The following is a 16,197-nucleotide window of genomic DNA, read 5'->3' on the forward strand; positions in this document are numbered from 1 at the left end:
ATAATTAGCGCTCTTGCGATTTTACCAAGGCAGTGCTCTTTGCCTTTGACATACTCCTGCCTGCTTATCTACAAGGACCTGTAACCATGTTTTTCCCAGTGCCTCTAAGACGTTGCTCCTGCCAGAACCCCCCCCCCCCCCCCCAAATGATCTTGTATTACAGTAGTAGATCAGCAGCAATGACAGAATAACCCTTTTACCCAAAGAAGAAGCTGCGAGAACTGGTTTGTTCCCATTTTTCGCAGATAAAAGAAAACGGCACTTGAAATGCAGTGTGTCAGGTTGCAGCAGTGGCATTTGACTAAACACTCCCCAGCTCTAACAGCGTGCACAACCGCAAGCTCGCAGCACAGCGAATTAAGTCTCACCCCTGGGTGCTCTGTAGCTCTGCCAGGCAGGTTCAAGCCCCGGGTTTCATATTGAGTGAAGTCAAATGAAAGAAATTCACTTACTCATGCTGTTCCACACTCAAATCCATAACTCTCCAAGTTAAATTTGCTGCATTTGCGTCTGGTGAGCAATGGGGAGGAAGCATGCACGCTTGGCTGCTTTCCCCCCCAAGTAAAGTCTGAAATGAAACCCTCCCAGAATTGCGTGACAGTGCTCTCTGGACTTTTTTTTTTTTTTCAAGGCAAGTGTTAGCGGGCTGTGATTTCAACATGGCTGGAGGTTTAGAGGGCATGTCGAAAAAAACTCACAGCAGATGCCTCTGGCAATCAGAAAAACTCAAACTTGAAATGAAACATAGAAGAAATATACATATATAAATATATCTAAGTGAGATGTTTGTGTATGATAATATAATTGTGAAGAAAATGTGATATATATATATATATATATATAAATATATATATATAGGCCTAGATTAAATTATATACTGTAAAATGTCATCATATCTTCTGTTTTATATATTAGTGATCATTTTGTACAGATTTTTCTTTTTTTAATTCATTGAGAGATATTGCATTTCACACTGAGATTATTTATTCATATGCAGAACATTTTTATATTTGTTTAAAATCTCTGTATAGATAAGAGTTAGCCTCTGTAATATACTCTGAAGTTAGTTCATTTTTAAATTCTAAAATTTTCTTTATGAACACCAAGTTAGATTTTATGTAATTTTAATTTGTAAAGAAAAAACACACACACAAAAAAAAGCTTTTCCCTGAAAATACTCGTCCACTCGTGTACACCTTTGCCTCTTTATGTGAAAAGTCACTTTAAGATATAAGAGGCTGGACCAGTGCCTGTGTGTTGGGCTTATTTTGCTACTGTTGTTTTATTTTGGGAAGGGTACTTTTTTCTGCAACTGTGATCAGTTTCTGTTTTATTTTTAATTTAGTTTTTTCGTTTCTCCCCATTCTGTGTCGTGATGATTGACCCGGTATAAATGATACTGGAGATGGTCGGAAACAGATGTTGTAACTGTGAGTTTGTGGGCCTGAAAGCGTCATACAAGGCCTTGCTGCTTTGGAAAAAAAAGGAATATTACTTGGCTTTAATTTATCTCTGTGTCATGCTTGGCTGTGAACAGGGATGGCAGGAATGTGGATCCTCAGCGCAGACAGATTCAGGCAGGTGGAAGCTCATTTTTGTTGCTTATATTGCTCCACCTGTTCCTCTGAGTGGCTTTACATAGCAGTTATGCTAAACCATAAATGTAAAAAAAACAGAAAGTTGGATTAATAAGGAAATTATGTGGAGTTTTATGACCTATACCTTTTATCTTTTCTTTTGCCATTGTATCTTTTTTTTTTTTTTGAAATATAATGAATCTACATTCTATAGTATGTATATGAGATTTTTACATGAATGTGTGGATGTTCCAAACTCTTGGCATCAAAAGTAGAAAAACAAAATTGACTTGTAAATAGGCCAAGTCATTCCTAGCGAGTTCAACAAATTGTTATGTCCAAAAGAAGATGTTTAAATAATAAACTATGACGATGGGTACAAAGGTATATACAAAACAATGCATGTATAGTCTCAAGCAATCGCACGGTGATTTAAAAAAAAAATGTTGTCTACATGTTTTCTCAGAAATGTGAGAATAAAGCAGAGAAGGGTTCTATGTTATAGGTTTACAAACATGAAGGACGAGACATTATTTTGGTATGTGTGACACGGGCATGTTCAGTCTTACTGTGACGTTATGTGACAATGATGATAGTGGCTGAGAGTGCGAAAAGGAGTCAGGAATGCTTGAACGCACCCCAACCAGAGAAGTCACCAGTGATGGTGTCCTCTTTCCACAGAGTAACTCTCCCATTTGTAGAGTAGTGTGATATAAGAACAAAAATAATACAGAAAAATAGATCTATGATATAATGATACATAAATTTAAAAGCCTACTGATACTGGAGATACTAATTTATCAGTGTGGATGCCATGATATTCTGTGAGAAATGTGTGTGTTTTTCCTGTGAGAAGACAGCAGGCAGTTGAACCTGCCTTCTTTTGTACATAAGTTGCTGTGATTGTGTGTCAAATAAAGTGCAGCTCTCTTGTACAGTCGTAGTGTCTGATCTTGCTTTAAACTGGCTTGTCAGCAAGTGAAGCTTTTTAGTCTTTATTATGACAGGAAAGCTGGGAGAAAGGGAAGACAGGCAGCAAATGCCCCTGAGTGGGTTCAGACCAAAGCCTCTGCAATAGTCCTGTGGTATATGGCTTGCCTGCTCAACCTAATATCAAATATTGCATTATATGACAGCTCCAGTAATCACAGACCTCTGAGACTATGGTCACAATGGTTAAAAAATGGTTTCTTTTAAAAACAAAGTATTTTTTATTACTGAATGGGTAACAGTATTCCAGTAATACAAGTTTAATACAAAGCCATTAGAAATACTTAAATGGTTGTGTTTTGTAACATTTCAATTAAAGTTTATGGACTGTTTATTATTAAAATATTTCCAACTTTATATTTACAGAGCAAAATGACACTAATATGTCGTTAATACACACTGCCATATGGCTAATTGTAACAAAATCGTATATACAGAAGGTTTAAAACCTGTCTTCTGCTTGAATTTTAATGAGTAATTCCAGTTACAATTGTTTAACAAAAGGAAATTTGTAAAGAAAAGAAAAAACTGGCTTAAGTGTCCTGGCGCTGGGCTGGCCGACGACCGTCTGCCCGCCTGTATGGTGAGTTCCTCAGATCTAATGAAAAACAAAGACGTGCATAAACGTGAGGATGGAATTTCCCCTTTATTTAAACATCAACTACTGCAGCAGACAAACTAAAAATGATTCTCAAGCAAGAAGCATGTTTCTGTACCTGTGATGATGTCCTCCAGTGCACCGTCCTTCCCCTCACGTACTGGCGGTTTCACCTGCCTCTTCTTCAGCTCTGCAATCAGGTCCATCTGGGGCATCTTAGGCATCATTGGGCCCTTTAGAAATCACAAAGTTAAAGAATATTTTAAAGTACATTTCTGAATGACTCATGTTTTACATATAGGCTTTAAAAAAAACCCTACAGATGACTACACACTAGCAGTATGTATAGTTTCTTACCTTTTGTGGTCCAGCCTTGTTTGGAGATGGTGACTCTTTAACCTCACGGCTCTCGCTCTCCATTTTCTTCTTCTGTTCAATCTCTTGCTGTGCCGTCTGCATTCAGACAAGGGACAGAGGATTAAAATATAGCTCACGAGTTATAAAGGACAAATATCAGAACGCTACCACAGAAACTCACTTTATAGGCCTTTATGAAGCGCCCAAACATGGGGAAAAACATCGAGGGCTGCGTGGTTTTAGGATTCTCTCCGAAGTACTCCACCACAGAGCCGTAAGCCTCCTGCACGCAGAACAGTAGACGAATACGTTTCAGAATATGATGAGACATTATTTAGAGTTGAGAGCTTGATAAGAACTTCAGACAAACCTGTGCTGTCTTGCTATCTTTGATTAAAGTGTTCAACTGTTCGCTATTTGTTTTAATGAATTCCTTCAACACGGGGCTGTCGTCCTGCACCAGGAACTCCTTTTTGGTCATCTCCATTCCTCGCTCTAGAGAGCGGATATCTTGAAGAATGCTGTCAAGAGAGACTGGCAAAGAAACACAAGTGAGTTTAAACTTTTTATCAAATGAAAAAGAAGGTTGATTGGTCAGCCTGAGTGTGTGCATGTACCAAGGCCTGCCTTGTCTACAAAGTGTAGCTCGGTGTGGAAGTTGACCAGGTCTGGGTATTTATCCTGGATAATATTGGTGATGAAATGAAGTAACGTCTGTGAGCGGTCAGTGGATTTGGTGTCCAACAGCTGAAATATGAAGATGGTGAAAAATGTAATTGAGCTTCCATAAACTGAAAAGCAAACAAAATAAAATTTAAAAAAAACAAAAAAAAAACACTACTTACAAGATCCAGACTCTGCAGTCTGAAACCACAAGCTGCACCTCTTTTACTGCTGTTCATGTAGTTACCGAATGCAAGAACAATCTGGAAGGAAATAAATGGGTTAAAAGAACCAAATCTTACAGTTAGATGCCTCATTAGCATTCATACTGTTTTACTTACCTCTAGGATCTTTTTTAGTTTGGTTGAAGACTTGAGAGACATGGATGCAGAAATGATGGAGTTCAGTTGCTGTGGAGTTTAAAAAAAAAGAAGTATGTATGTGAGTAAGTATGTGTTTATAATCCCTTTCAGCCCAAGTTACAAAGCATTTAACAGACTGACCGGCTGCAGCCGTTTGACGCTGTCTGGAAAGTTGCCCATGAAAGTCAGAGTGTTTATTCGCTGGTTGAGACGAGGAATCTTCCCAAAGCGTAAAACAAATTGGTCTTCGTTGGTCAGCTCATCCAGTGGACGGCCATCTTTCTCATAGTTAGCAAGAAGCTTCATCTCAAAATCTGATGGTATGAATGGTTCGAGCAGCTCCAGGAAGTCTATGGACAAAGATTGCTGGTCGTACCTGTACAAACGAGGGTTAGAGTTAGTGTAGGCAATAAACAGTGTAAGAGGCAGGGTGAAGGAAGGAACAGAATATGCCATTATGGCAAAAACATCTGCTGAAGGTCCGTAATGCAAAAGTAAGCACGTACATTTCTATGGCCGTGCAGATATCGGCCGGGCTCATTCCCCCCTTGCGTAGAGTGATGGCCAGATTTTTGGCTTTATTGCCATCAATCAAAGATGTCTTGGTGGGGGCTTTCGAGGTCATCTTCTTCTTAACCTTGGACAGGTCAGCTGGGTTACCCTGGGCCCTAGTTTTGAAATGTTCCTCAAACATTTCCATATTCAACTCCTGAGGTAGACAAAAAAAGAGCCAAGGAGAGTGCTCACATTAGAATTTCATTTTCTTTCAGGATATAATTTCTGCTGTATGTAAAAAAAATGCAGAAAGCATATTCTTACCCCCAAGACTTGCTCATCATCTAGCTCGTTGAAGACTGTGCCTGTCACTTGGTTTGGTTTTAATGCCTGCCAGTTTAACAGAGGCATCCTGAACTTGGTCTGAATAGGCTTCCTGCTCTTAGCCCCTGAGAAAATAGAAAAACAAGAGGAATGGTCAACACTTTTCTTTCAGCATGTTTCTTTTTGGGGGGGAGGGGGTATTCAGGATTCTCCTCACCAGAGTCTGCAGATGGTGCTCCAGGAGGCGGTGGTGGTCCACCACCAGGTGGGGGAGGTGGGGGTGGGGGGCCAGCTCCAGGGGGTGGAGGAGGAGGTGGGGGGCCAGCTCCAGGGGGTGGAGGTGGAGGTGGGGGGCCAGCGCCAGGGAGAGGAGGTGGAGGTGGGGGGGCGGCTGCAGAGCCAGAAAGAGGTGGAGGAGGAGGGGGTGGTGGTGGTGGTGCAGGACCTCCTGGTAGAGATGGAGGTGGTGGAGGTGGAGAGACAGTCTGCTCTGAGCCACCTGGAAGAGGAGGCGGTGGCGGTGGCGAAGGGATGCTAGATGACGGGGAGGTTGGAGCGCTGGCTTGGTTGGCTGGGGCTGGGCTTTGAATGTATTCAACGACTGTGACAGGCACGACTTGGACGTCCAGACTTCCTGAGGCTGTGCGTCCCACTCGGATTAGCCCTTTGTCCTGCAGCTCCTGGATCTTCTGCTCTAGCTCGGAAGGTCCCTGAGGGCCAGTGATACCCAGCCGCTCCCTGTCCTTCTCCCTCTCCCTGTCCAGCTCACGCTCTCTTTCCCTCTGCTGCAAAGTGCTAACCTGGGAGCATGACTCTCGCAGGCTTTCCTACAAGGGACAAGTGCGCAGAGTTGTAGCATGGTCGAGTTTAATTGAATACTTTTGGATTAAACCTTGAAAAATGGTGACAAAAACTTAAACAAAAGACAGTTTGCTAAATCTTTTTATGCCATCATATTTTCTTTTGACTTATTCTAAATCCAAATTCAATGATGGGGTTTTTCCAGACATAACTACTGGGCAAAATAAAGTATCAGCCATATACTGCTGTTAAATAAAAAATGATCACCATTTCATACATTTTGTCATTTTCTCCTGTAGCTGTTATTAAGTTTGAGAGCACCTGGCGTTACCATGCTCAGGGTTATGCTCATACCATGGCAAAAAAAAGTAATTTCAACATTTATTCAAGTCCTTATTTTTTTTTTTTTACATGCTTTTAACCTTATTTAAACAAATCTGTGTAAAGATTACATATGTTTCTTGGCTAACTCGAAGGCAGCACTTACTTTGAGCAGCTCAGCCTCCTTTGTGGCTTGCATGAGCTGAGTCTCCAGTTCAGTTATTCTGTCTCCTGTCTGGTTCTCAATCTCCTGAAGCCGTGCACTCAGCTGCAACACCACACAAGCAACACTGCTTCAGCACGATTTCACGTAATGTGCAACAACATTGCCTCCGTTTATTCACTCAGATTCGTCTATGCCAACCTGAACGTTGTGATCCTGTAATTCGTCCACATGATCCAGCACCCCTCCTCTGTTCTCAGCATCCTCCAGCAGAGCTCCCACATCTAACACATTGTCCAAGTAGGCCTGGATCTGGACCTGCAGCTTCTCGCTCTCTGTTAGCTTCAGAGTCTAATACACAAAGATACACAGTATTGGTACATCATAGGAATAAATTATCCCTTACAAAATATCACAGAACATGATTCTATTTTAATAATTATCTATATTATAATTGTGAGAATGAGGTTTTAAGGCTAAATTTAATATCTTAATGGCAGAAAACAAAATGTCACTATGCCATTTATCTTAATATTAGCACTAATTATACTTTGTTTGTTTTTTTAATCAAAGAAAGGAATACATTTCCCTTAACTCTGAAGTGAGGAAGTGAGTGTGTGACAAAAAAGTAGAGTAAAAGTATAAATAGAGTCATTCAGGATGAAGAGGCGACAGCTGAGTAAAAGAGGAAGAAAGTGGGCATTAGAATTGAACATCTGGATACTTGAAGTTGTAAATTTATCAGAAAAGTGAACATTTAAGCGCTGTATTAAAGTATTTTCTTTCTCACTTTAGGCTTGAAGTTGTTAGAAACTAAAAGCAAAGAAACCCCCTATGAATTCTTTCTCCAACACAGTGCACATAAGTTAAACTTCCATAGGCCTGGTGCATGCACTAATACCCCTTTTGTACCACAAGATGGTGTAGCAAGTCTTTGTCACCTCCAGCTAACATGAGGGGGTGTGGAAACGCCAACAAAGAAGCAGATTGTAAAAGGACAGGTGTCTAGTGAACTGGCAAACAATGATTCATGCACCCTTATCATCACCAACATGAAGTTCCGAAAAGAAACTATGTCTGGTTTATAAATGATAAAATCGGCAAAACAAGAGAAAACATCTGACAAGCTTTCTACCGCTGGGGACAGCTGTTGGAGTGCAAAGGAATAAATGATCACTTCGACTACTGAACTGCCACTGCTTCTTCTAGTCTGGTAAAATTAAAGCAGTTAATGCTAATATTTTCCATGCGGTGTTAGCTTGTAAAGAGAGAGTGCATGGTATCTGTCATGAAAGTTGTTTGGCTTTGTTAATAACTTAACAAGATGTTAAGCGGATGACCTCTTGTGAATCTAAAGATATAACACAATCGCTGTATATCATTATCACTTAATAGTTATCTACCAAACTTTTAACTAGGTCAGCATCTGTGCTTCTATTTAACACTTATTGTACTTCAGACTAACACAGAGAGACAACTATTCTCCCTATCAATCCTAAAACCAATGTAGAATCACCAGTTACGAAAATCTCATGAAGCTGAATCTGTTTATCTGGAAATAACACAGCCCATTTTATAAGTTGATTAGAGAAATTTAGATACAGTGTCAAAAGATGTAGCTGATGTTAGCTGTAGCTTTTCTTGTCATATGAGGGACTTTAAACAAAATATATACACACCTCTAGATACTTGTCTAATCCAAGGTGAGTGAACTCATATTGTAGATGGACACGGAAGTTCATGTTCTCCACTGAATGGACCACAATGTTTATGAACTGCATGCAGGCAACCTTTGGGTAGAAACGATGAGAGTTAAATGGCGTTCATGCACACGATCTCTTGGTGAAGCTGCATCCAGTGGCCGTGGTACCTACCATGAAGTCAATGTTGTTGTCATCATTGACGAAGTACTCCATGAGCTTCTCAAAGCGGTTCTTTTCTTTGCTCACCTACAAAAAAAATAAAATAAAAGCTTGCTAAATATGTATTTTTATTATTGTGAATATGGGAGGATTAAAAATAATGTGTTAGCCCACCTCAGAGAACATTAATACTGAGAGTATATTCTGCACCTAAGTACGGTACATGAGTTCAGTCTTAAACATAAACATGCATGACTTCTAGACATGTGCTAAAATTGCGACCATAGTGCATGTGAGCAGTAGATTGTTAGTCATAAGATGAGCAATGAAAGAGGAGAAGTCAAATAAGGCTCTTGCAATATGAGGAAATTGCCAGAAAAAAAAATTATTTCACCTCTTTAAAATTGTCAAAGGCAGAGAGAATGATGTCGTGTCCTCCTCGGACGAGACACACGGCAGCCAGCAGCTCCAAAACAAGAGCTTTGGTCCTGCCACGACAGAGGAGGATGGGTGAGGTGTGGATGCAGACAGTTAACACACTTTATCTCACAGACAAATGCGCTCACCTGGGATTCCTGCTGTTGAGACTGAGGGTGATCTCATTCACGCAGCGTGGGTGAGTCATCACCAAATTAAAACCAGACTAAAAGCAGACGGAAGATATATAAACAGCTGTTCACTCCAGAGTAAATGTGATCAAATGTGCTAGAAACAAGAACTGGTTTTTTTTAGCAACTCAGAAAACATGTCATATACTGTGATAATCCATTTTAAAGATAGCATAGGAATTAAGTGACTTTATTAGACTGTGTGCTAAAGCTTTACCTGATAGTTCATGATGGCTCGCAGGCACATTATGCACACATGTACATCATCTCTCTGGCTGTTTATGTGGGACTTCTTATGCATCTTGTTTACCAGAGTGGTGCTTATTCTGTGAAGCAGTAATACATGTTGGAGTACACATTTGAGGGAAGAGAATCTCCTGCATGCGCAAATGATTTGAAGTCGATGCCAGGATATGGTAAGATATGCAGTGAGATACTTGTAGCTTTGACTTCTAGGGTTTTGGACAGTAACTGTGTTTGACAGATGCTATGTAGCACAACATGGAAGGAAGATAAAGGATCAAAGACGAACTAACAAACAGTTAGATGACCACGTGAGGGGATCTGAATGAATGAGAACATGAGATGGTTATCTTTTTTAAGAGGAGGCTGTGCTGTAGCACTGTTTCGATTAAGTTATGTTTCATGTTTTAGAGTTATAATCTTATAAGCTCTAACTTATATATCAGTTAGAGCTTTCACTTTATTTGAGAGTATTTCTATTTCTGGGCTCACAGATTTCCTCAAATTCAATCCTAAATATTTATACATCAACAATTCTTAAAAGAAAGAGAGGTGTAGCATGGCACAGTTCTCACAGCAGTGGAAACCACAGAAATTCGTGGAGTTTTCACACCACTTCTGCTTTGCATGAGTCTATTTTTTGACAGTGTGTAGAGCTGCTTATGTTTAAAGTTCATTCTTCATTCAAAGGCATTTGAACTGTGCGACATCTCTGAAACCATCTCTGAAGGTTACCTCAGTAACCTTTCAAGTCTCGAGTTTCTTACCTTACAGTCAGCGCACGAGCTGCTCTGGTCATGCCATGTGACTGATGGCTGCTGGAGCTCTTGGTCAAGTCTTCCATTGACCTTTCTGCTGATTTTCTTCTGTCTGACAGGCTGCCTCCATTTTCTATAGCCTCAACCTCAAACCTTAAATGTGGAAAAATAGACATCTTTTTAACATAATCTATAATAGAATAATTACGTTTCGAAACTCAGTCAGATTCTAAAATATCATTCATGTCTGCTTAGTACTCACGAGCTGTCACTTTGTGCGTAGGACAGGTATTCCACCAGAACATCCAAACCTTTATTCTGTTCATTGAGAAACTCCTGGGCCCATCTTCAAAAAGAAAAGTAAATCACGAGGAGTGACCATATGTAATAGATTCTGTGCCCAGACTGGATTTATAGCCAAAGATTGTAACTTTAGAAAGAAAACAGAACACAGTCCTACTCTAAATATGGAATCCAGCACAGTCAGGTGATTTTCTTTTGCAATCTTACATTTTTTTTGACAAGTTGCACTATGAAGGAAAAAAATGCAACAAAGTCAAAGGGCTAAAAAAAAACCCCAGACTACTTCTGCACTGGTTTTACCAACTTTTCCACTTTATGTACAAATGTAACGATATATTGAAGCTTTAAGTACTGTTTCTGTAAAAGGTTGTATATAAACTATATATAACTGTTGGTGCGGTGAAGAACCACTTCAGCAAAGGTGTTGATCACCAGCTGAAAAATATCAAGTGAAACTAAAACAGCTAAATGGTTTATGTAGGTAAAGTGCACAGACAGTTTGCAGTTTCGCTAAAGTTCACCTTAAATCGTCTTTTAGCGTTAATGATTGATAAAGATTTTCAGGTTGGATTGCATGAAACTGCTATAAAAATCTGGAAAACATACTTGTGGCGCACCAAAAACCAAAATAAAACACATTACACCTTAAACACTCATAAACCAAACAGAAGCTCATGAAACAAACAGGCTCACCCAATGTGATTGGTCCGAAGGGATATCTCCAAATTTTTAAGGACCTGGGTGGCATCTTGGATCCTTTTCTTCAACTAAAAAAGCAGAAGAGGTTAAAGTCACTGATGCAGGTACATGATGCACGCATGTGGAGGTGATACATTTGAAAGAATAAAAATGCTTTCTACTGACCCTACGAGACACCCCTCCTTGATCCTGGTAGAGGCTTTTGATCTTGGTCAGGTAAGTGGATGGGGGGCTCTTCACCTGGAAACGCTCCTGTGGGAGAATATTTTACAGAGGATAGAGTCAGCACATGCTGAAGTAGAATTAATTTAAGCAGCGATCCCAAATAATGACTTATCCAGAACCATATATTACCAGCAAGCTGCATTTGAAGTTATTCTAGTAAATACAACGAGCACAAACCGCTCTCTGTTTCCATGCCGACGCCTCTATCAGTTGCCACCACAGAAACTATGTTGCAAGGTTTGCAAAGACTCTCCCCTTTGTGTACTTGCGCACTTTATGTCAACTCTGCCCCCAGTGGAGCCAACGCTGCAAGAATCGTGTCCACTTTGATGGCATGTGTTACTCATAAAAAACAAATAAAAGCTCTCACCTGATCACAGACTAATTCCCATTTCTTTTCATTGTCGTATTGACTCAACAGCTGGAGTTTATCTGGAGGCAAGTTCATGGAACTCTGAAAGAAGAAAGATGTAAAGATATAAAATGGGTTTTAGAATTTACATGAAAATGTATTTGGAGTACAAAAAAAATCAACTCCATCTCCACTGATATTTAGCAGAAAAATATTATACTATATGCTATAATTTCTTCGTGTTTCCTGCTCATGTAACAATATGCAAAACAACAATACCTCAGATGCACTTTCAGCATAAAACTGAAAGGCGGTAACTACCTACTGGTAGCAGATGACTCAGTGTTTACGTGTATGCATTGATCGTTGCCAATAGGTACTGATGTGTTATACGCTTTCAGTGTCTACTCAAGCTTCAGCAACACTTTTATTGACTTTTTAAACCATATGACTCATGTTTAGACATTATCTGTGCAGACTGTTTCAGCTTTAGTAAAAATATCTTTTTCGGTCATAAACTGCACGTAATATTTCTGTTATTTTCGGAACTTCATAAAGACCTTTATACAGACCAAGTACCCTCCACCTCCATGATTCCAGTGTAGGTTGACTTTTGAGTTGGCATACTACTGTCCAAAAGGGCAGTTTCACACTGAGTTATCAAACCTACAGGAATATGTCATGTGTTAAGGTTATTTCCCCATTCACAGAAACTGAATGAGAGGAGGCTGTTGTTGTTGTGTTTTCTTTTTGTTTTTTAAAAAAAGGTCAAATTGAAAGGTATAAGATATGTCAAGGCATTGGTGTAACTTTGTGCTGAACATTGGGGGGGGGGGGGGGGGGGGGATGATTAAACATGCAACTATTTTGCTGGTAATAACTGAAATGAGTAAAGAAATTTTACAGCCTATTTATATTGGTTGGGTCATAACCCCCCTGGAAATTATGCCCCTGCGTCAAGGAAAAAGGCTTCACTCACAAAATTAACTTACTTTCTTTAATCACTAATTCCCTGTAATTATTTATGTCTCGCTTAAAGATATTTTTTCACAGTTGTCTCTCACATCATTGCAGCTGGTACTGCACTGGTACTATTTTTCATGTAGCTGATCAAAAGCTTGAATCAATGTGATCATTTACAGCAAGTTTCAATAATTTCAGTTGACGTTGGGTGTGGCTTTTGAATCTAGTTTTGTGTACATTCGAGCAGCGGTTTGACATCTTCTGTGCACTTTTTTTTTTCTTTAAAAAGGGAGGAGTGAAAACGGAAATGATCTGATGCATTGGTGCTTGAGGAGATGAGGTTCCTTCCTTGGCTGATGTAAGGGAGAGGTCTTGCTGTGGTTTTGTGGTGCTTAAAAAATGGTAATGCGAGTGCCTCGCATTATGAAGTTTATAGTTTCTGATTTAGGTGCTCAAAAATAAAAAGTACTCACATTTTTCAGTAATGCAAAAAGAAAGAAAGAAGAAGGTTCGCTTCTCGTTTCCTTGCTGATGAGGTCAACCATATAATCTCTAGTCTGAGGTTTGACAAGTGACAAGTATTTTACTGAAGAAGGAAGACACTCGAGAGGGTGTTGTCATTTTCCGGAGAGCACATTTTGTGTAGATACTATGAACTGTTAACCCTGGCTCTAAACGGTATTATCTTGCATGAAATTATAATGATGTTTCCATTCAAGGTTTGTCATATGAAGCAGACATGGTGTGAATTTTGACTTGTTTTTAGAATAATCACGGTACGCTGTTCCAATCAATGTCATTTTTGAGAAAAGACGAATAGTTTTAGTTGGAATAGTTACATGGATTTATATTTGCTGTGTAAAGTGTTTGTTTTTTACTATATAAAAAATAACTTTCTAATTGCTCCCCACCTTCTATAAAAACACAAAATCATTATTTTTATATACACTAAGTTTGTATGTATGCTAAATATTTGCTTGAAAGGTTAAAACCCATTTATAACTGCACTGAATAACACTGATCCTGCTTTTGTAATTTAATGTTTTGTTGGGAAAGCCTATGTTAAAGTACCATCCTAAACTTTGTGGCATAATATTATTGATAATAGCAGGCAGGTGCTTTCCTCTGTGGTATAAGCCAGACTCATGGAAGCCACACCCTACAACTCATGGGTCTCAAAGGATTTGATACCAACATCCAGATGTTCAGCGGCAGGACAACCTCAGGGGTTGACAGGTCAAAGAATCCTCAGTGGCTTTAAGTAGATGTGCCCACTGCCAGACTAGTGGTTTTAATGAGTGTGGTTAAAATGTATATCTAGACACTTAATGCTGTAAATCATCTACCACATAAACCACAATGCCAGACATTATAGAAAATTAAAAATGAGAACATTGTAGGACAAACTGAACTATTTAGATATAAAAATCTGGAGAACTCTTAACTCATATATGTTACTAGCTAAGATATGTCAGATTAACATGACTGTTTACAATATAGTGTCTTTGTTTCACTTTTGTAGATCTGTATTTTTTTTCTTAGCATTACTGAAGAAAAAACAAATCAAAAATCTTATAGCTAACTCTATTTTTTCATTAAAAAAAGGTAAAGAATAAGCCAGGATTAAGATAGTCTAAGCATCATGGTTTGATATTTTGCGCAACATATAATCTAAAAGATCGTAATACTTGAAGTTTTATCTTTACTAACTTGTTGTGAGACTGTTGAAAGAATGGTGAAACAGTTCCTTTCCGGTCCTGTGGCCTCCGTCATGTAAATGTATTGCTCAACTTCCCATTTCAGCCTGCTGTTGTGCATGCATTTATCAAGCAGTTTCTGGCTTGAATTTTTCTAATCAAACCACGAAGAATTTGGCAACTTGTTGACAGGATTGTCATTGTTTTTATCACTAAAGTGAAATTTTAAGTAACTGATGGTATTTGTGCAAATTTGACTGGACAAAATGACAGACCATTAGACTCTGACTGAGGGTCTAACGGTCTTTCTAACGTTCAGCTCTTTCTTCTCACTTGACAAATAGCTTTATATATATTATAGATATACCTAGAGAGTATAAGAAATGTAATAAAGTACATATTGGAGTCTATATTAGAGCAAAGTAAATTTCCAAAGAGTGAAAGACCAGTCACTTTCAAACTTGGGTTATTACTTTAACAATGTAACAATGTAAAATGAAAGCTGATTCGATATGTGTTTTTTGTGATCCTCTTAATCGCTTACTTACTTGCGCAATCGCCCTTACATATACAAACCAAAACTTTGTGCAAAATCTGCATGATTTCATATCCAGTAAGGGTGTATAGCGTGCCATGCTCTCACTCACCAGAACCGTGTTGAAGCGCTCCTCCAGCTCCTTCTCTGGTGGCATGGGAAGTTTGGGTTGAGGAGGCTGCTTTTTTTGCAAGGTTGGTGCAGAGTCATTCATTGCTGAAGCTGCACTGACTGAGTTTCTGGCCTCTCGACCTTCGGCCGGTTCATGCTCCAATCCCCCACCAGCCGCATTCCCCATCACTAATCTCCACAAGTAATCCAGGGGGACTGATTTACGCAAACTGTTTCCTCCAGGAAATCACCGTATCCACAAGCAAAGTGACAAAAGGTGGTCACTTTGAATTACAATAGCAAAAAGGCCTAATCAAACCAAGTCTAGGGCCTCTAGGGCAATCTACATTAATTCTCAGCTTTACAAAATCCGCCTCACACCCGAGGACAGGGTGGGCAATGAAAAAAGAAAGTTTATCCTCATGGCCCACTTCTCCTTAAGTTGTCTTCAAGTTCCTTTTGAAAATGAGGTGATAAGTCCTGTTAAGGCCTGTTAGAAAGAAAAGTCCACCTATGCCTCGTGCACTGTTGTCTACATCAGTTGACCGAGAACTCCTTTAAATAGTTTAGTACCGAAGCCTGCGCGTGAGAGGAAGGCGGGCGAGGAGTGTGACACAGTCAGAAACCACAGAAGCACAAAAGCAGAAGAGTAACTTCCTGTGCACGACAGCTATAGAACCTGGGGCGGAGGACATGGTAGAAGATAAACACGTAACCATGCAGTAGGTGGGTGATGATAAAGAAAAGATACTACAGGAATGAAGGAGAGCAGACTCTGTCCAGATTTGATGAAAGATTAACAGATGTCGATTTAGATGTAAATCAACTACACAATTAAAGGAAACTTTGCAACATTTCACAAAGAAACCACCTTTTTGTACTAGATTTAGTCATTTTACTGATGTCAACTTGACATGAGTCAAAGGTTACATTTGTTTTGGTATTTTCCCTTCATGTGGTGGTTTAATTCAGACAGGTAAAGGTGGTTTCAGCATGACAAGAATTGTCAAACAACACCCCTCTGTGGGTGAAGATGACTACTGCATCTAGTGAGATCTATCCAGTGGGAATTACTTAAATTACTGAGCCTTTTGTTGGCTCAGTAATTTAAGAAGTTTTTGTGTATACAAATGATTTCTATTGAGGAAAAGAATAATAAGTTTATCACAGATGCATTTCTTCGAGAAAGT

The 16,197-nt window shown here is 39.4% G+C and overlaps 1 protein-coding gene across 1 annotated transcript; it reads right to left on the reverse strand.

Moving 5' to 3' along the window:
* Positions 1-2,770: 2,770 nt before the first annotated feature.
* Positions 2,771-15,579, reverse strand: fmnl1a (formin-like 1a). Its single transcript, XM_087839948.1, has 25 exons — positions 15,009-15,579; positions 11,720-11,803; positions 11,290-11,376; positions 11,119-11,192; positions 10,385-10,468; positions 10,132-10,275; positions 9,339-9,447; positions 9,080-9,156; positions 8,908-9,001; positions 8,526-8,600; positions 8,331-8,441; positions 6,853-7,002; positions 6,655-6,756; positions 5,584-6,193; positions 5,367-5,491; positions 5,054-5,256; positions 4,689-4,923; positions 4,527-4,595; positions 4,368-4,448; positions 4,140-4,269; positions 3,893-4,056; positions 3,704-3,805; positions 3,523-3,618; positions 3,284-3,398; positions 2,771-3,165 (listed from the first exon to the last, which is right to left on the reverse strand). The coding sequence occupies exons 1-25, from the start codon at positions 15,192-15,194 to the stop codon at positions 3,101-3,103; spliced, it is 3,372 nt and encodes a 1,123-aa protein (XP_087696074.1). The 5' UTR covers positions 15,195-15,579; the 3' UTR covers positions 2,771-3,100.
* Between the last annotated feature and the right edge of the window lie 618 nt (positions 15,580-16,197).

The sequence above is a fragment of the Neolamprologus brichardi genome, chromosome 4 (assembly GCF_056152115.1).
Source record: "Neolamprologus brichardi isolate AB-2024 chromosome 4, ASM5615211v1, whole genome shotgun sequence".
In the NCBI taxonomy this organism is placed as follows: domain Eukaryota; kingdom Metazoa; phylum Chordata; class Actinopteri; order Cichliformes; family Cichlidae; genus Neolamprologus; species Neolamprologus brichardi.

Coding starts and splice junctions, on each gene's coding strand:
- fmnl1a (XM_087839948.1), bottom strand. CDS start 15,194: ATGGGGAATGCGGCTGGTGGGGGATTGGAGCATGAACCGGCCGAAGGT. Junction 10,276..10,384: donor TACGCACAAAGTGACAGCTC/GTGAGTACTAAG, acceptor TCCACATTTAAG/GTTTGAGGTTGAGGCTATAG. Junction 8,601..8,907: donor CCTTTGACAATTTTAAAGAG/GTGAAATAATTT, acceptor TTTTTTTTGTAG/GTGAGCAAAGAAAAGAACCG.